General features: G+C 34.9%; 5 protein-coding genes across 6 annotated transcripts; 4 read left to right on the top strand and 1 right to left on the bottom strand.

Annotated features, from left to right (window-relative positions):
- The first annotated feature begins 982 nt into the window (after nucleotides 1-982).
- On the top strand, nucleotides 983-4,414 carry LOC145008875 (FRIGIDA-like protein 3). The gene is made up of 4 exons (XM_078967500.1): nucleotides 983-1,155; nucleotides 1,961-2,923; nucleotides 3,277-3,446; nucleotides 3,760-4,414. Exons 2-4 carry the CDS (start codon nucleotides 1,984-1,986, stop codon nucleotides 4,210-4,212), a joined length of 1,563 nt encoding a protein of 520 aa, XP_078823626.1. The 5' UTR covers nucleotides 983-1,155; nucleotides 1,961-1,983; the 3' UTR covers nucleotides 4,213-4,414.
- A 3,164-nt stretch (nucleotides 4,415-7,578) lies between these two features.
- ATSPO22 (Tetratricopeptide repeat (TPR)-like superfamily protein) lies at nucleotides 7,579-11,021 on the top strand. Its single transcript, XM_078972015.1, has 5 exons — nucleotides 7,579-8,915; nucleotides 8,997-9,186; nucleotides 9,270-9,302; nucleotides 9,373-9,993; nucleotides 10,152-11,021. The coding sequence occupies exons 1-5, from the start codon at nucleotides 7,591-7,593 to the stop codon at nucleotides 10,824-10,826; spliced, it is 2,844 nt and encodes a 947-aa protein (XP_078828141.1). The 5' UTR covers nucleotides 7,579-7,590; the 3' UTR covers nucleotides 10,827-11,021.
- A 116-nt stretch (nucleotides 11,022-11,137) lies between these two features.
- LOC145013210 (photosystem I reaction center subunit XI, chloroplastic-like) lies at nucleotides 11,138-12,146 on the top strand. The gene is made up of 2 exons (XM_078972014.1): nucleotides 11,138-11,408; nucleotides 11,580-12,146. Exons 1-2 carry the CDS (start codon nucleotides 11,244-11,246, stop codon nucleotides 12,069-12,071), a joined length of 657 nt encoding a protein of 218 aa, XP_078828140.1. The 5' UTR covers nucleotides 11,138-11,243; the 3' UTR covers nucleotides 12,072-12,146.
- A 1,951-nt stretch (nucleotides 12,147-14,097) lies between these two features.
- Nucleotides 14,098-16,874, top strand: LOC145011162 (alpha/beta-Hydrolases superfamily protein). The gene is made up of 13 exons (XM_078969801.1): nucleotides 14,098-14,347; nucleotides 14,427-14,481; nucleotides 14,562-14,617; nucleotides 14,706-14,806; nucleotides 15,081-15,150; nucleotides 15,237-15,306; nucleotides 15,391-15,447; nucleotides 15,552-15,619; nucleotides 15,713-15,793; nucleotides 15,909-15,986; nucleotides 16,108-16,263; nucleotides 16,390-16,542; nucleotides 16,632-16,874. Exons 1-13 carry the CDS (start codon nucleotides 14,162-14,164, stop codon nucleotides 16,713-16,715), a joined length of 1,215 nt encoding a protein of 404 aa, XP_078825927.1. The 5' UTR covers nucleotides 14,098-14,161; the 3' UTR covers nucleotides 16,716-16,874.
- On the bottom strand, nucleotides 16,835-20,046 carry LOC145011164 (GTPase Der (DUF707)). Of its 2 annotated transcripts, none has more exons than XM_078969802.1 (13): nucleotides 19,939-20,046; nucleotides 19,581-19,700; nucleotides 19,199-19,288; nucleotides 18,991-19,092; nucleotides 18,752-18,835; nucleotides 18,547-18,665; nucleotides 18,332-18,433; nucleotides 18,128-18,244; nucleotides 17,767-17,835; nucleotides 17,623-17,689; nucleotides 17,340-17,483; nucleotides 17,056-17,136; nucleotides 16,835-16,972 (listed from the first exon to the last, which is right to left on the bottom strand). In XM_078969802.1, exons 1-13 carry the CDS (start codon nucleotides 19,951-19,953, stop codon nucleotides 16,871-16,873), a joined length of 1,212 nt encoding a protein of 403 aa, XP_078825928.1. In that variant the 5' UTR covers nucleotides 19,954-20,046; the 3' UTR covers nucleotides 16,835-16,870. The 2 variants fall into 2 exon arrangements, with proteins under 2 accessions (XP_078825928.1, XP_078825929.1); XM_078969803.1 differs by having other exon boundaries at nucleotides 19,199-19,258.
- Between the last annotated feature and the right edge of the window lie 5,474 nt (nucleotides 20,047-25,520).

Here is a 25,520-nt window from a genome sequence, read left to right as displayed (position 1 = left end):
CTTTGAACAATTTGTAATGATTACTTTGCAATAAAAATTCCACATGATTTTTAGTTATATTTTGTTTTACAATATTTAAGCAGCATTTCAAAATCTTCATAAATTACGAATTAAACAAATATCACAAAGTCATCAATTCTAAGGAAATTGTTACTTTTAATATTTTGTTATAACTTTTCCAATTATTTAGTTATATAGCAACGATTGCCTTGTCTTACTTAAACTTATAAAATCCTTTTCCATTTGACATTTGACAAATACAATCTATTCATTATATTTATGAAAATCAAAATAAACATATATATATATATATATATATATATATATATATATATATATATATATATATATATATTAAAACTATTTTTTTGAACTGTATGTAGAAATTAGCCAGTGGTTGAAAACCGGTACTCATAATTTTATAGCTGAAAATTATAATTTTTATTGGTATAGACATATTCAATAAAAGTAATCGAAAGATTTCGAAAAATATAAAATGGTATAAAATAAAAAATGAAAACTTCAAAAAGCTATCAAAAACTACTTTAAGTAAATTGGATTATGAGTTTTTGGTTTAAAAATAAAATAATTTCGTTCTCCATAATACAACTTTTTTTCTTTCTAATTCTATTTTTCTAAAAAACAAAAAGTTAGAAAAAACTTATTGCCGAAGACACTAGTAACCTTTTATATAATGTGAAATCGGTATCTCATCTTGATGTATTAGCGAAAAAACACATGTCGTAAGAAGAAATGATGAACAATGTTACGAAAGAGGTCCCAACAAATTGACAAATGTATCACACTTTCGAAAAAAAATGAGAGCTTTATTTGATTACGTAGAAAGGATGATTTGCAATTTGCATAAACCCTATCACGTTTATGGTATTTTTATTGTCAATCTTAGAAGATGAGTCTTGCCGAAGCCTAAATAGCAATATAAATTACTATAAAAAGGGAGGAAAGAGAGTCTTTGTGTGTCCCAAGCCGCCTTGTTGGGTAGTCTTCCTTATTTCAACTCTTTCACTTTCCCCTTTCTCTTTCTCTTTATCCGATTGTTTATGCACCCACGAAACCCTCCATCTCAAACACCCAAAATGGCTTGACTGCACTCCACGATTCGCCGCCGTTGGTCGCCGTCGCCAACCGTCGCCTGTGAGTTTACCCATTGCCTTCTCTTTTCTTACGTCACTCGTACTTTAATTATCAGATCCAGTTACTTTTCTTTTTACCATTTTGCTTGATGGTAGCTGATAACATGGCTTTGATTTTTCAATTTCTGTTCAAATTAGCTTCTGAATTTTGGTTTCTTGTATGGTTCATCGGTTATTAATGGTAATTTGTGCTGGTTTGGGTTGGATTGATTTGATCTAGCAGCTGTCACATACCCCACAAAGTTAATAACTCATCTACTAGTTTCAATAATGTTCTATAACATTTTAATTGGGTTGTTGATAACGATTGAAGAGTTATTTGTTTGGTTAGTAAAGTGATTGAGTTGCATGGTTAACATCATTTTGATTTTGGGTTATTGTTGGCGTTAATTAGGGTTTAATTAAGTGCTTCTATTTCTAACAAATGTCTCGTAAGCTCATGATCAGAAGACTCTGACTGTTTGTCTTTGTTTTGGCACTATAAAATATAACATATGACAGACATAGACCTAAAGTTTGTTCTTTGATTTGAGTTCTGATGCTTAAATTAGGGATTGCTAAATAGGGGCTCAATAATTAGGGATAACTGAACAAATGAAAGTAGACATAGACCTAAAGTATATAACTATTTTAATACATCATTATACTATAAAGTGACTCTAAATCTTAAACTTTATTTTGATCATTTAAGTATTTTTATTTTAACTTGCAATGATTGAATGTACGATGCTATAATTGTTATGTCTTTTGAATCCCATTTGCTATAGCATTAACTATGTTCTTTTTTTTTTTTTGGTTTAATGAAGAGTTTATAGTACTAAATTCCACCATGGAAGACACACAATCCGTTGCTTCACTCCTACAATCAACAACCTCCAAAATCCAACAACTTCAAAAAGCATTTGCTGAGCTTGAAAGTCATAGAGCAATAACCCTAAACCTAAAATGGAAACAAATCGAAGACCATTTTCATGGGCTTGAAAAATCCCTAAAAAGACGTTTCACAGAACTCGAAGATCAAGAAAACGAATTCAAAATCAAAACAACTCAATCCCAAAAACTTCTAGAAACTCGCCAATCAGCCGTCATAGCCAAAGAAGAAGCTTCCTTACAAAAACTCCAAGAAAAAAGAGACCTTGCAGTTGCCGCCATAACCGGCGGCACTCCCATGGTGGAAGAGAAACCACCACCACCAGCACCACCACCGCCGCCACTCGAGTTAACCCTAACAAACCCTCAACTCGCTAAACTATGCGAAGAGAATGATGTGGCGGGGCTTCATAAGTTCATTTCAGACAACCGGAAAAATCTTGCCACCATAAAAGAGGAGATTCCGGTGGCTTTACAGGTGGCGGATGATCCGGGTGGTTTTGTTTTGGATTCGGTTAGTGGGTTTTACAATTTGGTTGATGGGAAAAAGGATGCGAATCTTTTAGGGCAACGAAGAACGTGTATTATGTTGATGGAGTGTTTGAGTGTTTTGTTGGAGAATGTTGATGGGGTTTATGTTAAAAGGGTAATTTCGGAAAATGTGAAGGAAAGGGCGAAGGTTATAGCTGATGAATGGAAACCGAAATTGGATGATCTTGATTTGGATGCAAGTAATGGGAACTCATTGGAAGCTCATGCTTTTTTGCAACTTGTTGCTACTTTTGGTATTGATTCTTGTTTTCTTAAAGAAGATTTGATAAAATTGGTGCCAATGGTGGCTCGCCGCCACCAAACCGCTGATCTTTGCCGCTTCCTTGGGTTGTCGGAGAAGATGCCAGGTTGAATTTTCTAATTTTTTTTTTTTACTTTTTGTTAATATATTTTGCTTTTTTTATCCCATCATTTGCAAAATTTCTCTTTTTGGCAGTTTTTTTAAAGTTAGAACTTAGAATTAACCTATTTGGAATGCATTTGGTGGTGTTGTTAAAGTTTGAGTAAATTACAATTTTGGTCCCTAAGTATAGCTGATTTTTTCAATTTTGGTCTTTATTTGAGGGTTTTGTTTTTGTAACGTTTTCAGTCTCTATTCAAAGTAAAATGATAATATTTTTGACACCAAAATTGCAAAAATCGTATCTACTCAGAATGAAGAGTTTATAGTAATCAAGTGATTTTGTTTTATTATCTTCAGGTGTAATTGATGTGTTGGTGAATAGTGGAAGGCATATTGATGCTGTTAACTTAGCATTTGCTTTTGAGCTTACAGAGAAATTCTCTCCTGTTTCATTATTGAAATCATACTTAACAGAAGCAAGAAGAGTCCCTTCACTCATCAAATCAGGAAATTTATCTCCTGCACAGGTTCCTTACTACATAATTTGCTAATTACATTTTTGGTCCTTGAGTATGATTTTTTCATATTTGGTCCCAAACTTCATTTGAGGTTCTTCTAATGTTTTTGGTCCCCATTCCAAGAAAACGATTATATTTTTTGGGACCAAAGTTGTAAAAATCAACTATACTCAAACAAGGACTAAAATTGCAAGATTTAACTTTTGGGTACCAAAATTGCAATTATCAGCTGTACGCCTGTACTCATGTCTCAGGGACCAAAAATGAAAAATGTATCTCTACTCTTAAGTCTTAACATCCATATGAAAATTTGAAATTGTAGAATGATGTAAGCGAGCGAGAACTATACGCCCTAAAAACCGTAATAAAATGCATCGAAGAACACAAGCTGGAAGACCAATACCCGGTGGGCCCGCTTCAAAAACGGATACTCCAACTCGAGAAAGCCAAGGCCGACAAAAAACGCGCTACAGAAGTCGCCAAACCACAACCCAAAAGACCCCGAGCCAATGGGATATCTCCGGTATACGCGCCCCCTCCTCGAAACACAAACACAGACAAAAACTTTTATCCTAGAATCACAGAAAGGTATGCACCCGCACCCACACCCAAACCGCAGTCACAGTATGTGTATGACAACAGACCATATGGGTATGCGGTTCAACCCGATACCCACATGGGTGCGTATATGGGTACCCCGGCTTACAATATGGGTCCCAACCATGCCCACTATTTTGCAACCGGGTACCAGTATCAGGCTGCTTATATGCACTAAGGTTGTAGGGAAAGGGAGACTTTGATTTTAACTTGTAGGAGGAGGAAGAGTTAACCTTGTTGAATTAATCACATGTTTTACTTTTACTGTATTAATTAAATTAAGCTTACTATGTTTAGTTCTCAACTTTCTTGTGTTAGGTGACAGACGCTATAAGTGTAATCCTCTAATATATTATGCACTACTTCTGTTCTGTTGTTTACTTACACTTATGTCCGTGTATCTAATTTTTGGTTGGTTACCAGGAGTAGTTCGCTTAGGTATAGCTAGCTCACTACATTGTAACGTATTTCACTTGTATTGGAGTGAGAATCTGAAATTGATGTTAACACGATTGAAATTTTATTTGTCCCAAATTAATACGATACATTGTAGGATTCAAGTAATTCCTATCGGTCTAACTAATTCCTTGAGTAATGAAGTTTTTTCATTTTTTATACTAGTGTAATATTAATTTTGTCCATATAATTATATAATTATTTAGTTATGTAGTTAATCGTTAAAAAATGTATATTGCATCTTCGTTCATAAAAAAGTGTTCATACTTCATACGTATTGGCTTATTTTCCAACGATATCCAGATATTATATCCATCAGTCCAAATAAGTCCAAATAGTTGAATGTTCAAGTTGTATGTGACACTGTTGACATTTAGGAGTATACTAGAAAATTTATGTGTGGCAATTCTAAAAAAAAGCAGATACACACTTTTTGGTATAAGTAGAGTTTGTTCTGCAACGAAACGCCAGAAGCCATACACTTTTAAGAATGTTTTAGCAAAAAATGCTTATACATATAATCATGTAAATTGACAAAAAAGAAAAGAAAAGTATGGTGATGTATATTGTATGAGGAGATTGTGTAGGTTAAAATGAGGAAATTATTGTCATTTTATCTCAAGAAGCTATAAGTTGTTTTTAAAATGTCATGAGAATAACTTTTTTTTTTTTTCTTCCGAAAACTCTTTGTTAGTGTTGGCATAAATCGATTTTAGCAAATAATTTTATAATTACCAAAGTCTTATTTGGGCTTACAACGAGGGAAACAACTAAGAAGTTAATAAAAACTTTCAAAAGTTCCATAGCAATATCTTTTCTTTGTGTTTGATATTAGGTTAATGTTTCATCCATGATACATGGGTTTACCCACTTTTCAATTAGTAATTTAATCCAAATCACAATTTAAAATAAGAGTCCCATAATTAATTGTCATATTGTAATTAGGATTAACTTATTCTAAATTTACTCTTAAATATAAGATATTCTGGAACAATCTTTTATCTGTTTTTCAAAATCTTATTATCATGGATTTATCATTTATGATATAAATCCAAGACAAAACTTCAAAAATAGTTCCTATGGTTTTCGAAAATATCAAGTTTAGTCCCTAAGTTAAAAAAACCTCACAGATGGTTCCTGTGGTTTCAAAACTTTTAACAAATGGTCCTTTTTGCTAATTCCGTTAGCTTTTGGCCGTTAAGTGGAGGGTATTTATGTCATTTCACTAACACATGGACTATTTATGAAGATTTGCCTTATTTTTTTTATAAAAAAAAGAAAAATATAAATATTTAATATTAAAGGGCCCCACACCCTCTCTCTCTCTCTCTCTCATGGTGAAGAAAACTTAATCACCACCACCACCAATGGAAATATGCAAAACCACCACCTGAAATCAACCACTAGTCGACTTTCCTGTCCACCTCTAACAACAGTTATCACTAACCACTGGTAAACCACCAAAACTAACCAACGACATCAAATCTGAATGAAATTCAAATCTTAAATAAAACAAATCAAAACAAAACCTGGAAATCAAACCTTAAACTCAAATTTGAAAATCAGATCAAAACCAAAACCTTAAATTCAAATCTCAACAGTTATCTTGTTTTGAAATGTAAAGAATTAAGGGATTCATTTTGTAATTCACTGTTAGGTGAATAGATCTAGAATCATTTTTAACCGATCGGCTGTTTTGGTAAATCATTTGATTACATCGACTACGATCGATTTATTGTGCGCGAATCGTTGGATCTGAAAACAAATTCTGAACAAAACTGTTACATGCAGATCGGAACATCGCTGGCGTATTTAAAGTGGAGATGATGTCATTCCTGAAGGGGATCGATGTGAACAGGATACCGCCGACGGCGGTTGAGGTGGAGGAGGAGGCCGACGTCTCCTCTCCAAATAGCACCATCTCGAGCATCAGCAGGAAGAGAAGCGAGAGAGATCTTCCTATCAACGAACAGGACGACGAGAGAGCTTCTTCTCGAAGCATGAGCGACGATGAAGACGGCGATAACTCCCGGAAGAAGCTTCGGCTGTCAAAAGACCAATCGACGATACTTGAAGAGAGCTTCAAGGAACACAATACTTGAAGAGAGCTTCATGTGAAATCCTTGTTTTGCTCTTGAAAATGACTTGAAGAAATGTGATTTGGAATCTATCGATCAAAGAATAAGAAATGAACGAGGGAAAAAATGGTTTAGGGGTAATTGAGGTGATGCTTCTTAACAGGAGAGAGAGAGAGAGAGAGAGAGAGAGAGAGAGAGAGAGAGAGAGAGAGAGAGAGAGAGAGAGAGAGAGAGAGACCCTTTAATATTATATATATATATATATATATATATATATATATATATATTTATAAAAAAATAAAGCAAATCTTCATAAATGGTCCCTGTGGCAGTGAAATGACATAAATACCCTCCACTTAACGGCCAAAAAGCTAACGGAGTTAACGAAAATGACAATTTGTTAAAAGTTTTGAAACCACAAGGACCATCTGTGAGGTTTTTTGAACTTAGGGACTAAACTTGATATTTTTAAAAACCACAGGGACCATTTTTGAAGTTTTGTCTAAATCCAAATTGGAATCATAATATATGGAGTAAATTACTAAAATCGTCCCTGTGGTTTCGTCAAAATTGCACGTTTGGTCCCTAGCTTTTTTTTTTGCACTCGTATCGTCCCTATGGTTTGATTTTGTTGCGTTTTTCGTCCCTGTGGTTTAATTTTGTTGCATTTTTCGTCCCTTACATACATAAAGTTAGGGACCAAACATGCAATTTTTACCAAACCATAGGGACAAAAAATGCAACAAAATCAAACAACAGGGACGACCTGAGTGCAAAAAAAAAGTTAGGGATCAAACGTGCAATTTTGACTAAACCACAAAAATGATTTCAGTAATTTACTCTAATATATTATCCCTTAGTAACATAAGGGCTACTAGTGCAAACAAAGAATCTAGAGGAGTCTTTTATGCATGTGCACAAAAATATAGAGGCTATTTTCGTACTTTAGTTGCATTTGAAAAACGACTTCATGAACTACTATTTCTCTCCGCTCAAACTCGGAAGTAATATTGCCGCCAATAATGAGAATCACCGAGATCTCTTCGCCGGATCTCCGGCAGACGCAGACACAGTCGCATTCGCAGGATCCGATATCTGATTTACTCTGCAAACTAGAAGCATTAACAACTGAAATTGAACGTCACTCGCCGGAATCTCCTTTGCCGGAGTCCGTCCCCGCTGCTCTTCGCCACGGACTGACTCAACTAACTTCACTCGCACCGTTCCAGAACTCCGTGAAGCTGCAAATATGGAAGTTGAGTTACCGTTTATGGAACGCATGCGTGGATCTCTTCAACTTTGTCCGATCATCGTCGTCTAAAATTACAGAGGAACACGCCAAACTCCGCCAAGTCTCCGTAGATCTTCTATTCCTCGTCGTTGACGTTTCCGGTGTCCCTTCACCTTATTTCAAGTGCGCTTCGTTCTTCTACAAAACAGGTATAATCTGGCATGAGCTCCATAAGTATGATCTCGCTAGCAATTGCTTCGAGAAAGCGACCGATCTGACGTCAAACGTCGAGATTACGAATGTATCCGATCGTGATGAGCGTAGGCTAATTCTAGATTTAAATATTGCAAGATCAAAAACGGCTTGGGAGGTTTCTGATAGAAATTTGGCGATAAATCTACTAAATAGATCAAAGAGAGCACTGTTCGGAACTGCAGAGAACTACATGGCTTTAGCGAACCAATATACGAATTTCGGAAAATTACTTTTGTCAAAAAACGAAGTCTCCGCCGTAAACGAGGCCCTGAAGTTGATGAGTGAAGCTTTGGAATTGTGTGAGAAAGGGCTACGAAACGTGAAAAAGCCAGACGAAACCCTAGCTTTGAAGGAATTAAGGCTGAAGACACTGAGATTCATGGCAGCATCACATCTGCAGAGAGATGAATTTGAAAACGTTTTGAAGTGTGTGAGAGTTTTGAGAGACGGTGAGAAAGGGGGAGATCATCCGAGCTCAAGCGTCTTAGCAATGAAGGCTTGGTTAGGATTAGGAAGACACGGAGAAGCAGAGAAGGAGCTAAAAGGCATGGTGGTAAATAAGGGGATTCCAGAGGGTGTTTGGGTATCAGCAATGGAGTCATACTTACAGGCAGTAGGCACTTCTGGGGCAGAGACAGCCATGGGTGTGTTTCTTGGATTTCTAGGGAGGGCACACGTCAGTGCTGCCACAGCAATTAGGGTGGTTCAGAGAGTGGTCGGTGATTGTGTAAACGGAGAAGGAGCTAGGGTTAGGGCCAAAGTGGTTGCTGAGTTTGTATCCAATGACAAACTTGTCGCTCTTTTTGCTGGGGATTTGGCTGCAAATCAGAGGTCTGCCATGCATGCTCTTCTTTGGAACTGGTAACTCACTGTTCATTTACTTCTACAGTTTCATAGTTGAAATGATACAAATATCACTGAAAAGTCACAATTCCCCTTCAGTGCAGCAGATTATTTCAGGTCTAAGGATTATGAGGTGAGTGCTGAAATGTTTGAGAAGTCTCTGCTTTATGTCCCTCATGACATAGAGAACAGATCTCTTCGGGCAAAAGGCTACAGAGTACTATGTCTATGTCACCTAGGCCTCTCCCATCTGGATAGAGCTCAAGAATACATTGATGAGGCTGCTAAGGTACACTTAATTCACTTCAAGAACTTTCTTATTTTATAAAATCAAGTTTTTGTGATATCCTTTTTGTTTTTTCACAACTGCAGTTGGAACCCAATGTTGCTTCTGCTTTCCTGAAGGTAAGTTATTTGTTATCTACAGAACAATGATTGATAGTTTTATAAACAAAATACTGTCTTAATATTTCAGTTCAAGATCTATCTACAAAATAATGATCATAATGGAGCAATTACTCAAATTCAAACAATGCCAACATGCATTGACTTCACTCCAGAATTCCTTTCACTATCTGCCCATGAAGCCATTGCTTGTCGTGCTCTTCCTGTTGCAGTCAACTCTTTATCCCATCTTCTAACCTTCTTTCTCAATGGGAAACCAATGCCAACAACTGAAGTCATAGCTTTTAGAACCCTAATCACAATTCTCATTCAAGAACCTGGAAACGAGCCTGAAATCCTCAAATACATGAAAAAAGCCCATACCCGTTTCTCTGAACTTGGACCCGAATGTTTTTTTGGGACAGGTGAGGTTGGAAAAAGGGAACATAATTGGTTTGCTTTAAATTTGTGGAATCTTGGGTTGAAAAGTGGACAAGAAAAGAAGTATGAACTTTGTGGGGAGCTTTTTAAGATGTGTGCAGAATATTATGGGGTTAAAATAGATGGACAAACGGAGGGAAACAATTCAATGATATGTAAGTCGATGATTTTAGCAGTGTCTGCAATGTTAGCTGGTGAGAAGGAAAGTAAGAACACATTATCGGACAATGAAGTCAAACATGCCATTGAATTGCTGGAAAGATCCGGAAAGGTACTAATTGTGTTCTTAAATCTTTGACTAATTTGGTTTAGTAATTAAGGTTTAATTTTGGGGTTTCTTGAACAAGGAATCGAAGAAGATATGGGTAAAATAGTCATTTTAGAAGTTAAACAAGACACTTGATTAATTGTTTCTCTACTTTGATGCAGATACTAATGTCTGGATCAACAAAAACTCATCTAGATGATGATCAAAACACCACAATCGAACCACATTTCTACTTTATATATACATTAAGTGCATATGATCTTTACACAAGACTCAACAACACAGAATCAAAGCAACTTGTTTGTATAAAAAACTACGCAAACTCCAAACACTTCAACCCAAATTACCTCCTTCAAATTGCTCTAAATGCATCAGAAGGACCACGATCAAACCCTAAAATAGCCACATTTTGTCTCAAAACTTGTATCTCTTCCCTCCTCTCCTCTTTATCACCCGATTATCAAACAATTTCTCTCATTATCAGAAAACTAATCACCATCATCAGTGTTCATAAAGGCAATGTAGATTATGATGATGACGATGGTGGTGGTGGTGATGATGATGGGGTGTATGGGATTTATAAGAAAGCATTAAGGATTATGGTGGGGTTAAAGGCGGGAGAGTATCCGGTGGAGGAGGGGAAGTGGCTGGCGATGACAGCGTGGAATCGGGCAGCTTTGCCGGTGAAGTTGGGGCAGGTGGTGGAAGCGAAAAAGTGGATGGACATGGGGTTGGAATTGGCGGGCAGGGTTGCGGGCATGGATACTTACAAGGCTTGTATGGAGGATTTTGTTTCTGGGGTTGAAAAGAAAGTTCAGAGTCACGGGCATCTTTAGAGTAAAAAAAATATATTTTTAATAAGATTTTAATTCAAATGAATTTAGTTCTCTACAACAGTCGTTATAAACATTAATGAAGTTCCGTTTTTGTTTAAAAGAAATTTTGGATACTTAGTATTACTGAATTTTTTTTATTAAAATATTATGAAGAAATAAACAAATATAATTTAAACAAATAAGATTATCCAAGATCAGTTATTATGGATAAGGAAAGAATCTATCCGAAGACATGTGAGCCAATAAAAAGTGTACATGTGTATGGAAGCATATTTCAGGGAACCACAACTTTACGATAAAAAGATATTCAGCTTGACAAGTCACTGTGTGTGTGTGTCTCCCCTATTATAACCATTCGATCTGTGGCCTCTAAATTATAGATTCAAAACAAAGAGATCGATAAGTGAATTGACGAAAATGGCCACAGCAGCCTCCACCATGGCTAGCCACCTCAAGGGCAGTTTCACAACTTCTTTTACAAGAGACCTTGTTACCCCAAAGGGCATTTCTGGTACACCATTCAAAATCTTGCCTTCCTCTCGCAAATCTTCATTCACCATCAAGGCTGTTAAAACCGATAAGGTTTTCTTCTTTCATTCATAAATTTTCCTTTTTTTAAAGCTCCATATTAATATTTATATTGTTTGATCATCAGTAAAATATCCTAAATATCATCTAAAATGATTAAACAATGAAATCTTATGATGTAAAATCAATAAGGAACTAAAAAGGTTATTTTGATGTAATATGCAGCCCAATTACCAAGTGATCCAGCCCATTAACGGTGACCCATTCATTGGAAGCCTCGAGACACCAGTCACATCAAGCCCATTGATTGCATGGTACCTTTCAAACCTTCCGGGATACCGCACAGCTGTCAACCCACTGCTACGCGGTATCGAGGTCGGGCTAGCCCATGGGTTCTTTCTAGTGGGTCCATTTGTGAAAGCAGGCCCGCTAAGGAACACAGAGTATGCTGGTGCAGCTGGCTCACTAGCTGCTGGTGGGCTAGTGGTGATCTTAAGCATCTGCTTGACGATGTATGGGATGGCTTCGTTTAAAGAGGGTGAGCCATCCATTGCGCCATCATTGACTTTGACCGGGAGGAAGAAGGAGCCGGATCAACTTCAAACAGCTGACGGTTGGGCCAAGTTTACTGGTGGGTTCTTCTTTGGTGGGATCTCGGGTGTCATTTGGGCTTTTTATCTTCTTTATGTACTTGACCTTCCTTACTATGTTAAGTAAGTGAAAGTTTGGATGGCTAAATATGGGAAGTTGTATATTAATGGATGTGATGATATTTTGAAGGCTATTGTTTTATGATGTTTTGTATATTTGAACTTTGTTTGAAATTTTTGCATTAACACAACGTGTAAAAAGCGGTTAAGACAATACTATCTTATTAAAATGAAATGCACCTTCTCCAAATGTGTTCGTACTTTGTATTGTGATCCTAATTTGATTAATTTAACACTTGAAAAGTTAAAATAACATGTAAGAAAAGATAAACTCCATCTCTCATCATTTTCGATCAACCTAAGGAAAGTAAATCATAATATATTTAGAGAAAGGAGAGATTTCTTGAACTCAACATTGGAAATCATAAACATAAAAAGCGAAATCAAAAACATAAAGAACAAAATAGTCTATAAAATAACAGTTAACATCATTAGATAAAGAGTTTAAAATGTTACATTTATTAATATGCCATCATGCATCATCGAAATGTGCAACACCCAAACCTGAAGTTGCCACTCTAAAGCTCTCATCAAAGATGAGGATAATATTTGACCAACTGACTAGTAATATAGAACGAAAGACATCAATAAATATAGAAACAACATTGTCATTAAATAAGTTGATAACAACACCATGTATAAGAAATTTGAACATAATCAATATGACTATTATGATATGATAATTGTAAATTTCTTGATGATATTATTAGTATATCCCGCATCAATACAATTCAATAAACATTTATATATGTTGGAGTCTCTTTTGTTTCCATAATCCCCATAAGGGTTCTTTTGGAAAGATAAATTTGGACTTTACATATATTCTATATGATATCGAGACCACGTCCCAAATTCTTGTGGCTCAATGTATCATTGTCTATCTTCATCGAGTCTTAAACTTTGTTGGAGAGTGTTAGTATATAATAAAATGCGATCTCGTTTCCAACTATAGGTATCATGGTTTAGGATTGAAAGAAATTGTGATTTCAATTCCCATCGTAGGATATATAATCATGGTTTTTAAATAAATTCTTTGCTAAACCTAAATTTACTTTTTCTTATGTTATAGCAAAGAAAAGAAAAAGAAGAGGAAAGAAAATAAAGAGAGAAATAAAAAGAAAGAAAAAAATATATTTTATGTTTCTTAGAGAAAAATGAAAGTCTAATTAACCCTTTTTTTTTTTTTTTTCTCCAAATCCTTCCTAACCGGAAGGAAAACTAAGATCATTCTATTCTATTTCTTTTCATTTTCTTTCATACACCACTTTTTAAAATTTTTCTTTTTACTTATATTTTTTTTTCCTTTGTTGAACCTGAGAGTATTGTATAAATAACAAAAAAATATTCAAGATTCACATATGGTCAAAAAATAATTTTGGCTCAATATTAAAAGAAATAATGATTTTATTTCATAAAACTATAGGATATATAACCAAAATTTTCTTATTCTTTAGGGTTTAGATCATTTTTGGTCACTTAAGTTTTAGTTTTATGCTCTTTGATCACTTAACTTTTTTTAAGTTTTAGAAGATTATTAAACTTTTGATTTTGTGCTCATTTAGTTACTTAACGTTTGGTTTGGTCACATTAAGTCAACTAACTTTTAAAATTGTGCTCATTTAATCACTAAACTTTTATTTTTTTTAAAAGTTTAGTGACTAAACGAACACAATTTTAAAAGTTAGGTGACTAAATGAGTACAAATCTAAAAGTTAAGTGACCAAAACAAAAATTAAGTGACTAATGAGTACAAAATCAAAAGTTTGATGATTTTTTATAACTTAAAAACAGTAAAGTGACCAAATAAGTATAAAATCAAAAATTAAATGACCAAAAATGATCTAAACCCTTTTCTTTAAACTTAAAGTTACATTACATAATAAAAAATAGTAAAGATTTTTCATATAATAAGAAAAGAAATTTCAAAATAATAATAGAATGATCATATATATGTTAAATCATAAGATTGTAAAGAATGAGAACCAATGAGGCTCTATCTTTATTTAATGATTCAAAAATGAACACAACGGCCACCTTTTATTCCCTTTGGATGCTATCTATCATCTTTGCTCACTCGCGCCAAACCCATCGAAGAAAATGGCTGCCATTCTTCACATCACATCTCTTCAATCCAACACTCCCTCGTTCCTCCTCCATTCCCTCACACCATCTCCGCCCTCCCTCCGCTACAGCTCCCTCAAATCGAAGGGTCACATCCTCTTCCAAAGAAGAAAGAGATCGATAGCCTTCACTTGCCAATCCATTAGCGATGACGGCGATGATGTAAGTTTCGTTTTTCTCAATCATGAAACTGTTTGATTTTATTTTTAATTTTTCTGATTCAATGAATATGTTCAATTAGGGTTATTTGTTGGACGCTCCTGTTTCCGCTGGAGATGGCTTCTCTTTTAGCGGAGGTTCGAATTTACTTCTCCATGTGTAAAATTTTGTAATCCGTTTCTCAAATATAGCGTTGAGTAGTATTTGTTTTGAACAGGGAAGTATTCTGATGGACCTAATCCAGCTGATGAGTGGTTTAAGACAGGAAAATATGTGAGTTTCTACTGTATGAAAATCATTTGCTTACTTTGATCTTCAAGTATCAAATTGAAACCCTAACTTAACAGTTTTTCTTCTTCAGATGAAAGCACATCCTGTTTATGGCACCGGTGAAAAGGCCAAGGATCCAATTTTTGGTTTGACAATGGGTGGCAATTCTCAAACCTCAACAGATCTCTTCAGGTACTCCTTAAAGTATTGTTCCATAACAGCAATCCATCCATCCATCATATGAGAATTGCAAGAATTTCCATTATTTTGTATGATCAATTCCTACATTTCATTGAAGTAAACATTTTTTCATTAAACTTCAAGTCAATTCAAACATCACAATCTTCATAGGATGGAGGATTGAAAGTGATAGTAGGGTAGGCGATTGTAAAGCAGTAATTGAAGGTGGACTATTTGCAGGCCTTACCGATTGAAAAATGCTCTCTATATATAATTTTTGCACTAGATGGTTTTGCGTTGAAAGTGGAAATGCTGATAAACCTTCAGTTGTGCTAATTCATGGATTTCCTTCACAAGTGAGTTCTATTTGCCCTTTTAATTTATCAAGAATTTGTTTGATCAAATTTCAAATTTCAAATATATTTCATCTGGTCTCTTTTAGGCTTATTCATATCGCAAGGTACTGCCATTGCTATCCAAGGATTATCATACCATAGCTTTTGACTGGTTGGGTGAGGCATTACATATTTACATCTTATTTTGCTTAAATTACTTATATGCCCCTAGTCTTGATGTTATCTTTTTTGCTCTTACAGGCTTCGGATATTCAGATAAGCCTCAACCCAAATATGGATTTGATTACACCTTAGATGGTAAATTACCGATAACTCCCTTCTCATTCATGTTTGCAGTTTTAATTTAAAGACATAAAAGGGTATACAACATTTCAAATCACACTTTATTTTGTTGTATGCAGAATTCGTGTCAGCTTTGGGATCTGTTATTGATGAACTTGGAGTCAACAAGGTTTCACTCGTTGTTCAGGTATATTTTTTTGTACCCATTTTTAACTTCTGTATCTATCAGACAAAAGATTTAAGTGGTGACAACTGAAAACCATCATTTTAAACTTTTCAGGGGTATTTTGCACCAATTGTTGTTAAATATGCAAGCAAACATCAAGAGAAGTTGAATGATCTCATACTGCTTAATCCTCCTGTAAGCACTTTTCCAACTTTCCCCACAGAATTTATGTGTTTTTTTTTACATATAGTTTTACTGAATAAAATAGATACAAGTCAAGATCTAATATTGTATAGTTCAATGACTAAAGCTTACACCCAAGCATGCAAACCTACCATCAACATTGTCAATTTTCAGCAACTTTTTGTTGGGTGAAATATTCTCACAGGTATATTAAAAATTACATTTTTTTTGCCCCACCCAAAAAGTGGAAAAAAGACGTAAATACCCTCTTCATAGAAAATGGTTCTAGAAACACAATCTGAATGATTGTATATGAATTTGATCAGGATCCTCTTAGGGCAAGCGATAAAACATTAACAAGCTGTGGACCCTACAAAATGAAAGAAGATGATGCTATGGTGTATAGGAGACCATATCTTACGTCTGGTTCATCTGGATTTGCTCTTAATGCAATAAGTCGCTCAATGAAAAAGGAACTTAAGGTAACTTATTCATTCATGTTGTCATCTGTTACATACAACATAATCGATTGTACTACGTTTGAAAAAGACATGAATACCCTTCTCAGTCTCATTCAAAATAACCCTAGAAAGTTTGTTTATGTGTAGAACTATGTTGAAGAAATGAGAAAAATCCTTATGGATGATGATTGGAAAGTTAAAACTTCGATATGTTGGGGACAAAGAGACCGTTGGCTAGACTTTGATGGAGTTGAAGATTTTTGCACCGCTTCAAAACATCGACTAGTTGAACTTCCCATGGTATAGACAATTCTACTGTCTGTTGTCTGTTGTCTGTTGTCTGCTGTTTGCTGTCTACTGAATAACTTGTGGTGGCGTTTTCCTTGTAGGCAGGGCATCATGTACAGGAGGACTTGGGTGAAGAATTAGCAACGGTTATTGCTGGACTCGTTAGTAGAAAGGTTCGTATATGATGTCATTATGACATTGATTCATAATATAAAGCAAAAAATGGTATATATGTGATTGATTATTGTTATTTGTTACACGTATATGAATTTGAAAAGAACATTTATATTTGTTAAATAATTGTAAAACTTAAAAATAATCCAAGGGGATTTTGTGTTTGTCAATGTTGGTTGTATGGATCAACCCAACATTCATCTTCTTGAACTGCTTTTCTCCATCTTCTTTTGAATGTTTCCAATTCGTTAAACGACTGTTTTCGGACCTACAAAATAAAACACAAAAATATATATATTTTTAGTTTTAATGATTTATTTATAATATTATGAAGATGCAAATTGAAGTTACCTCAGCTCTAATATCAGTGTGATTGGATTCTAATGGGACTGATTCCTTTGAAGAAGATTCTTTCGATGGGTCACTATTTGTCTGCATAAAATAATCATAAGAAATAAATCAAGGCACATGATCACATGTCCAATCATTCCTTTCGTCATACTCTTGTACAAAAAGTAACCCATGTGCATATTAGTCAACCATGCATCGTGTTACAAACGTCTAATTGACTTTTCAACACATGTTGTGTTGCTTAATGTCAAACTAAATACACTATAAAATGTATATATACGTACCTTATTCTGTGATGAACCCCCAAGTGTAGGAAGACCATAGTGAACCACATATTCCGAGTCAACAATACCAATATATTGTGTTCGATTACCCTGTGCACAATACCCTAATTGCATGTCCAATCCCCATGCATGAATCAAGTCATTCTGTCACAAATCAAGTACAAAATGGCCTTTGTCATGACAAATTTGTGGTCAAAGTTTCGACGTTTAGTGTACTATGTAAAATTCAAAAATGGAGTAACCGACTCTTTAGGAGTTAGAAGAATAAGGTTATTGTAGTTACCTGAATCATATACCACACACAACGCCATGCTTCTTTTGAGAAAACAGGAGCCATCATTTCGACCCACCTAAGTTAACACATCGATCAAAATGAAAATGGAAAACAAAAATTAAAAAATGATGGATCTTTTAAGGTCTTGCATACCCTGTACATGGCGGATCTGTGCTGTTTCTATAACATTGTTTCCTTGAGCGGCTCATTCTTTCGATTCTTCTGTTACAATAATATCAACAAATCGAAACATATATAGGTAAGCCAACAATTTGACTTTCTATGTCAAATATAACACTTTTTTCCCTTACGAAAGTCCATAGAAGTTCTTTAAACAAAAACTATGAATCCAAAAGCTCATTCAATTAGCTTTAAGATTTTATTTAGTTTCACATTTCAAAAGCTTACAACTATTTATTTTCCAAACAGTTGTGCACAAATAAAAGCTACAACTTCCGACTAGTTTTGTCAAACATACCCTTAAAGTTAAATGTGCTAACTTTAACATTTCTACCTGTGTACGGTTGATCCACTTTCTCGCGATGTCATTTCATGATGCACCTCTGATTTTTCAGGATCGAGTGCTGGCTGAGATATATGAAGCCCTTCGTTTTTTATTATCGATACGTATCTGCATCATAAGAATCACAATAAATCACCTTCATTTGCTTATTATTGTTAAATTTTAGGGTTTAGGGTTTAGGGACAAATGAAGAACCTTCCCGCGTCAAAATTTTGCACACCAAGATCTTCATCCCAAAGGAAAATGTAAGCGTATTCTGAGACAACATCTGGATGCAAGAACCTCTTAGCAAACCACCTAAGCCATCCATAGGTAAGAATCAATTACTATATTTGTATATATATTAATTTTGGAAGCTGATTTGTACACAACAGTATAATCACAAAATTATCCAGTGGGAAAATTCTTACCATTTTGTTTGGCTAATAGCTGAAATATGTATGACACGACTACTCCATTCTAGATCCTTCCATTCATCCACAACCCCATCATAATGGAACAGCATAATCACAAAATCATCCGATGGGAACTAATTTTGAACACAAATGATTTGTCTCAAAGCAAGTTATATATGAATCTTTCATGACTACGCTTAATTATTACTAAATCAATCACCTTCTTAATCATTTCATTGACATTTGCTTTTTGCTTCATCCCAACCGCCATAGCCAACAAGCTCATTGGTGACTTCACGTTCTTCTGGTAAATAATATAGAACTAGTTATAAGGGAGAGATGAAGTGGTACATATTGGTCAAAAATAAGATTTTTTAGCGACAGTTTTAGCGACGATTTGGTTGAAAATTTTAAATTTGTTACTCATGATGCCATATTTTCTAGTAGAGTTATACGCACCCTCTTCTTACGAGGGCCCCATAATGGCCGCATCTCTAGATCAGATGTTTTTGACACGATTCCTTTAGGCAACGCTTCACTTCCATCACGACTGCATTGATTCTTGAAAAAAATAAAAATAAAGATCAACTTTTATATCTTTATATGTGATATTGTCAAGAAAGTTAAAGATTAATTATACATATTTAGACAAAATTAAGTGTCAAACCTCGCATATGTTCATTGGTGTAACTTGTAGAGCCTCAGGCTTTCGTAGTTCTGGAGATCTCTGAACCAAGATTGCCCGTAAGTTTGGGAACTTATCAAATCAAAGGATACCATATGAGTAATTAATATGAAGATTCATTAATGATAATTAATCAAAAAGTCGCTATTCAAATATTCTACATTAAGTAAAAAACCATCCATACATACCTTTCTTTATTATGTCGTAGAGACAAAAGGGTAAACTTATCATCTATTGATGTATGACATATATATCCAAACATCATTTTAAAAGATACATCACCAAAACTATTATGTGAACTCAAACCCATAAGTTTTTTAGTTAGTAGTCTAGAGTAGATGAAAGATTTGAAAACTATGCGTACCTGTTTATGATCTATGACAATTAGTGCACTTGCTATAAAGAAAGCCATGGAGACTAATATAGCACCAAAAAGAGGGCTGCATAGTAATGATTTTTGCCTCTTGATCATAGGCAATGATACCTGATACATTACATAAAGAGATTAGTAGATTAGGATGAAGTTTTACACGAACATTAATTTGAGTATTATCTAACAAAAAGAAACAACTCCATTAAGACATCTTATGTTCTAAAACAAAATCTTCAGTGGTTCCAAATATTTTGAGTATGTAGCGTAAAAAATGTGCAAAAAGATTAAGATGTAATAAGCAATTGGTGGTATGATCTGCTTCAAATTTAATCAAAGATGAGCAACTTACAGAAGTGTTATTCATAATCAGCTTATGGAGCTCCACAGAAGATAAAATTTTGAGTTGAATAATGGGATCAAAGATCAAAAAGTATATGCAGAAACATATGTAGATACTATATACATAGAAAGAGAGAATGGAATGAATGAATGAATCTTGACTTTTAAAGTCAAAAAAGGAGAAGTGGAAGTTGAACAGAAGAGAGCACCTTTGCTTAGAATTGGGGAAAATAAGTGCGATTTTACCGGCAAAATTTAATAGGTAGTCTTTTTCTTAATTTTTTAATAAAATATTTAAATGTTTTATTAATTTCAGCTAAATCATTTTTTAATTAATCAAATTTCTTACCAGAAATTATTGATATGGGTTCTTATAAGTCTTTTTGTTTTGTCCATGTCCTTTTGTCTCAAGTTGATTTGTACATGGTACTATGGTAGTTAATCTGATTGACTGATATTCTTAGATTATATAAATGAAGCATGTGAAAAAGTATAAAAAAGTTCAATTTTATACTCTAAGAAAAAATCTGGTTTATTTGTGTAAAAATAAATACACTTTTGGATGTTAACATAAAACAAAATGTTTGATTTTTAATGTATTAAAATGACACAATATTGTAAATGCATGATATATTTTTTTAAAGCATGAATAAAAATTGTTCTGTATAAATAAATTTTCCTTATATAAGGCATGGCTTCCGATCCCACCTTTTATTTGTTGTTGACAAAATTGCAAAAATGGTCCCTGTGGTTGGTAAAATTCTGTAGTTTTGATCCAAAGCGAAATGTTGGTGCACCACTGGTTTAATTTTAGATACTTTGTGTGGTTTTAATCCCTATGATTGACATTTTTGTGTGTTTTTAATCCAGACCCAACCTGAAATGATGAATATGCCTTTTGATAATTCTTTTTTATTTATTTTTAACTTTTTATTACTATTTTCATTAAAATAAAAAGAAAATAACACCACCCTACCATCCATCTATCTCTCACACACACATACACACACACACACACACACACTCTCTCTCTCTCTCTCTCTCGCCCTAAATATGAAAAATACTCTTGTCCAGGTCCAAATGCTAATCTTCGGCTGCAAACCCTTAACTGCCTCCCCATTAATCTTGGCGATTTGTTCATACATTCCTCCATTCATCCTCAAATAATCTCTTAAAGCTCCATAGTTTCCTCCCATGGCACCCGAAAGTGTGTATATAAGTACCTTGAGCTTGAGCAAGAGCAACAAGTCCAGGATCGATCCAAACGTATATGGGGTCCGGGGCAAAAATTAAAAAAGGGCCCTTAAAGACAAATATAATAAAGATTTAAAAAATATATCATTTATTCTTCATTATAAACACATTCAATTAGCAATAAAAAGCAAGTCAAATTGTTTATCTTTGGAGCTAATTTGAGTTTGAACCAACTTTAGGCCCTAAAAATCATTTAGGAAATAATATATATATATATATATATATATATATATATATATATATATATATATATATATATATATATATATATACACTACATAGTCCATAATTTTTGGGCCCCTTGGAGACGTGGGCCCTGGGCGGTCGTCCGGGTTGCCCACCGTCTAGACCGACCCTAAACAAGTCCCTCCGCCTCTTTTTGTTTTGCATATAATTCATCGTCAACGACTTGTTGGCGGGAGTAGAGTGTTGCCTCTACCATCGCCTTCTAAGCCTCCGCTTGTTACTCCTTCTCGTATAGAATTGCTTTAGCTACCTTTTGCTTTCTATACAGCTCCCAATTTGCCTCTTGTACCTTTGTTTAGGTCAAACAGATAGAAATTCAATTTCGTGAAACATAGGTGATTAATCGCATTCGATTAATTTGTGTTATGTTTATTACCTTGTACCTTTGTTTAGGTCAAATAGATAGAAATTCAACCTGTGAATCCTTGGCCCACTTTGCATTCTTCATTGCAAACTCTGCATTTGCTTCAGCCACTTCAGCTTCCCTCTGGTTCTCAAACACCTTCATCTCTGTTTTCACCTTTATCTCTTCCTTCTTCCCCTATCGTTGTCTCTGTGTCACATGATCTTCGTCTCTGCGTCTATCTTCGCTGCATTCTGAAGCGTCTGGCCTTGATGAAGCTTGGATCCAATTTCACCCTAAAACAACATAAATTTAGACCAGTGGTGCACCAACATTTCGTTTTGGACCAATAACACATAAATTTGACAAGGTTTCTAACCTTGATGTTTTTTTTATCTTTGGAGCATCATTACACCCAACACCTTTTGCAACATTCCATGCTGCGTGGCTTCATATTTAGCTGAAGGGGCGGTCAAGGACTGCAAAACTTCAAAAATTAATGGTGGCATGTTTGTGATGCGTTTAGCCCATTCTTATGGGTTAATGAGTCGTGGTGCTTGGAACTTAATGACAATGGTTCTGACCCTTCCCTTTAATCCTATTCTTTTTCGAAGGGCTTGAATTATTGAGGATTATGGAGGGGGACACTATACTATTCCACATGGTGATGCTGTGATCGGACCTGATGAGCTGGGTAGGAGAGTAAGGCAAAGACGCGGGCAAGCACCTCCTGATCCACCGGTTATTCCGGTGGAAGATGAAATACCCCCGTAATGGTTTAATGTTGAAGGAAGACAATATCAAGATGATTTGGGAAGGGGTGTGAATTTTTCCAATCGGTCCTTTATCCAAATGTTTAACCACTTCAATATCCAACATGTGGACAGGGGCCGATTTCCTTATATACCAAGTTTGGAGGAGAGGATGAATGCAAGGCAAAGTGGAGCCAGTGGGAGCGGGGAAATGCATGATGATAATGATGAGGAAGAAGATGAAGAATGACTTGTTTTTATTTGTGTTTTGTGTTGAACAATTTGTTTTTTTAGTTGTTTGTTGGAACTTCTAGTAATTAGGATTTTAATTTCTCTTGGGTTGTTTAGTGTCTTTTCAGAATTTGAAAAAGGGTTGCCTACAAAGAGTCTCAAGAGTAATAGGAGTTTCGAGTCTAGGCAGAATAGAGAATGAAGTCCAAGTATCGAGTCCGATCATGAGGAGCATTCAAATGAGTTTAATTACTGAAGAAAAATATTAGATTTAATATAATTCTGAAGTGGTTAGGATTTATCAAAAAGACTTGGAATAGAAAACAAAAAATTTTCACCCAGTGACAGACTCGCCGAGTGCATATATTGACTCGACGAGTCCAAGCGTGAAAACATGGATTCTGCACTTTCACGAATCAACTCGGCGAGTCTGATTACTTACTCGACGAGTGTCTACGAATTTCACCTCTTAGCTTTAGGCTTGACGATTATATTCCCACAACAATTGGTTTTTATTAAGAAGATTAATTTCTGGAGATTTTCGAGAGTTTTTCCTGCATTTTTTGGAGCTGTTGCCACACGAGACTTGACACCCAAGGCATGTATGAGCTGTTCCCATATCGAAAGTCAATTGAAGATGGAGCTGTCAATGAAGAATATCAACCTCGCAACTACTATCCCAGGGGAGTTTGTTCTAATTTTCTTTACTTTTATTGTTTTTTTATCATGCATGACATGCAATGGGGACATTGCATAATTTAAGTGTGGGGTAGGGGGTTGGTTATTACATTAGTTAAAATTTGAAAATTTTGCATTAAAATTGCTAGGGCTAAATTAGAAATTTTTGATAAAAGCAATTAGGAATCATGCTAGTATTATGTTTGATGATTCTTTGAAGACCCAAATGTTTAGGTGAGCCTATATACGTTATAATGCATTTGTGGCCTCCCTTATTCTAGTGAAATTATGGGACAAAAACACAACCTCGCTTAGTTTGAGGGATGCAATATGTTTAGCATCGTGTACAAAAAATGTATCCAGGAAAATTATTATCTTTAACCAATAAGGGTTGAAGTTGAGCGCCCCTGCATAAGCATGTAGGTTTTGAGTGAAAAAAAGTGAGTTACATGTGAGAAAAAAAGAGTGAATTACAAAAAAAAGTTCTTAGAATTTTTGGAGCTATCAAGATTAAAGTATGAAGATCGAGGATCAAAATCCCAAAAGTTCAAAAGTTGAAGATACCGAAAAATCAAAAGATGGTGAATTCGAGGAAATCAAGATCAAATTATCAAAGAAGTGAAGAATTCTGAAGAGCTCCATAGTGGTATTGAAAAAAGTTGTAATTTTTTCTAGATTATGTATGCTTGGGTTGCTTGACCAAAAATACCTTGAGGTTAGGAAGTTTTCTACGAATGGATTCGGAGGGATGCATAAATTGAGCGTTGTTCAAAAGAAGTGGGCGAGTGTTTATGAGGATTGTGAGTATTTAGAGTATGGGGGGGGGGTTCCTTAGGAAAAATTTTAGACACAAATGCATGCGTTGCGGTCTTGACATAATGGCTGGGTTTGATTGGGATTGTCGTATGTGATATTGGTGTGCTAAAATTCGGTTTTGCTTGGGGGCAAGCAATAGTCAAGTGTGGGGTATTTTGATATGGGCATATTTAGTTATAAAATTCATGCATTATCTTAATACTTTATATTGATTTTGTCTCATTTAATGGACAAAATGTACTTAATTATGTTTGAATTATAGTTTCAGTCCAAAAGAGAAGCTCGGAAGCAAAAGGAAGCAGGAGCAGCTATCGGGAAACTTTGGAGTGAACAAAAGAAGAGAGAACCAAAAACCACAAAGGACTCGGCGAGTATGGCATTGACTCGACGAGTTCCCATGAGGATTCACGAAGCAGAAGAGTCCTTACCTATCCGTACACAGGAATTTTATGAGGGACTCGACGTATTGGGTCGAATCTATAAAAGAAGCCTTCTAGATCGATGCACGAGGATTTTGGGAACCCTAGAGAGAGGAGCTGCAATTCTGAATGAAGAGAGGCATCTGGAAGAGTGAAGATCCAACCCAATTCCAATTTTGAAGGATAACTAAGGCATAATTTGATTTCTCTTAACTAGATCTAGTACCTAAACCATGTTTATGTTATTGAATTTCATTTTTGAGTTTTCTAATGCCTTAATCATGAGCTAAACTTTTTAACTTCTGTTGGGTAAGACAATTTTGAGACTATGGTTTGATTAATGGTATGATTAACTTTAAATTGGTGATTTTGTTGAAATAAGCTTGTTAAATATCCTTATGCATTAACCATAACTATTTTCTGTTAATAGGAAGGCAATTAGGCTGCATGAACATCTCTTAATCGTTTACCTCATGTGATTTATGTGAACACTTTAGTATGTGTTTAGGATAAGTGAATGTGAAACTAGGATTAATTAGAGAATGGGTAAGTTAATGTGTGAGCTTGTTTGATAAACCAACAACAAAAGGCTAATTGAATTATTAATTTGATTAACCATTACAAGTCTTATTTAACCTGAATAAATAACCTAGAGAATTAATTAATTTTGACAACTGGCCACTGCTTGAATTAGTTTATTTCTAAGGATTAGTGATAGCAAATGTGAATCTAATCACCTGAGTCGGTATCCAATAAAAGGTTAATCCATTGCACTATTACCATTAAATCAACCATAGGATCAATTAAGTCGAACCTGAACTGAAGTCCCTTTATATATTGAATTTAGTTGGTC

Source organism: Lactuca saligna, chromosome 8 (genome assembly GCF_052625555.1).
Source record: "Lactuca saligna cultivar CGN05327 chromosome 8, ASM5262555v1, whole genome shotgun sequence".
In the NCBI taxonomy this organism is placed as follows: domain Eukaryota; kingdom Viridiplantae; phylum Streptophyta; class Magnoliopsida; order Asterales; family Asteraceae; genus Lactuca; species Lactuca saligna.
This window is presented reverse-complemented; position numbering and strand designations above follow the sequence as displayed.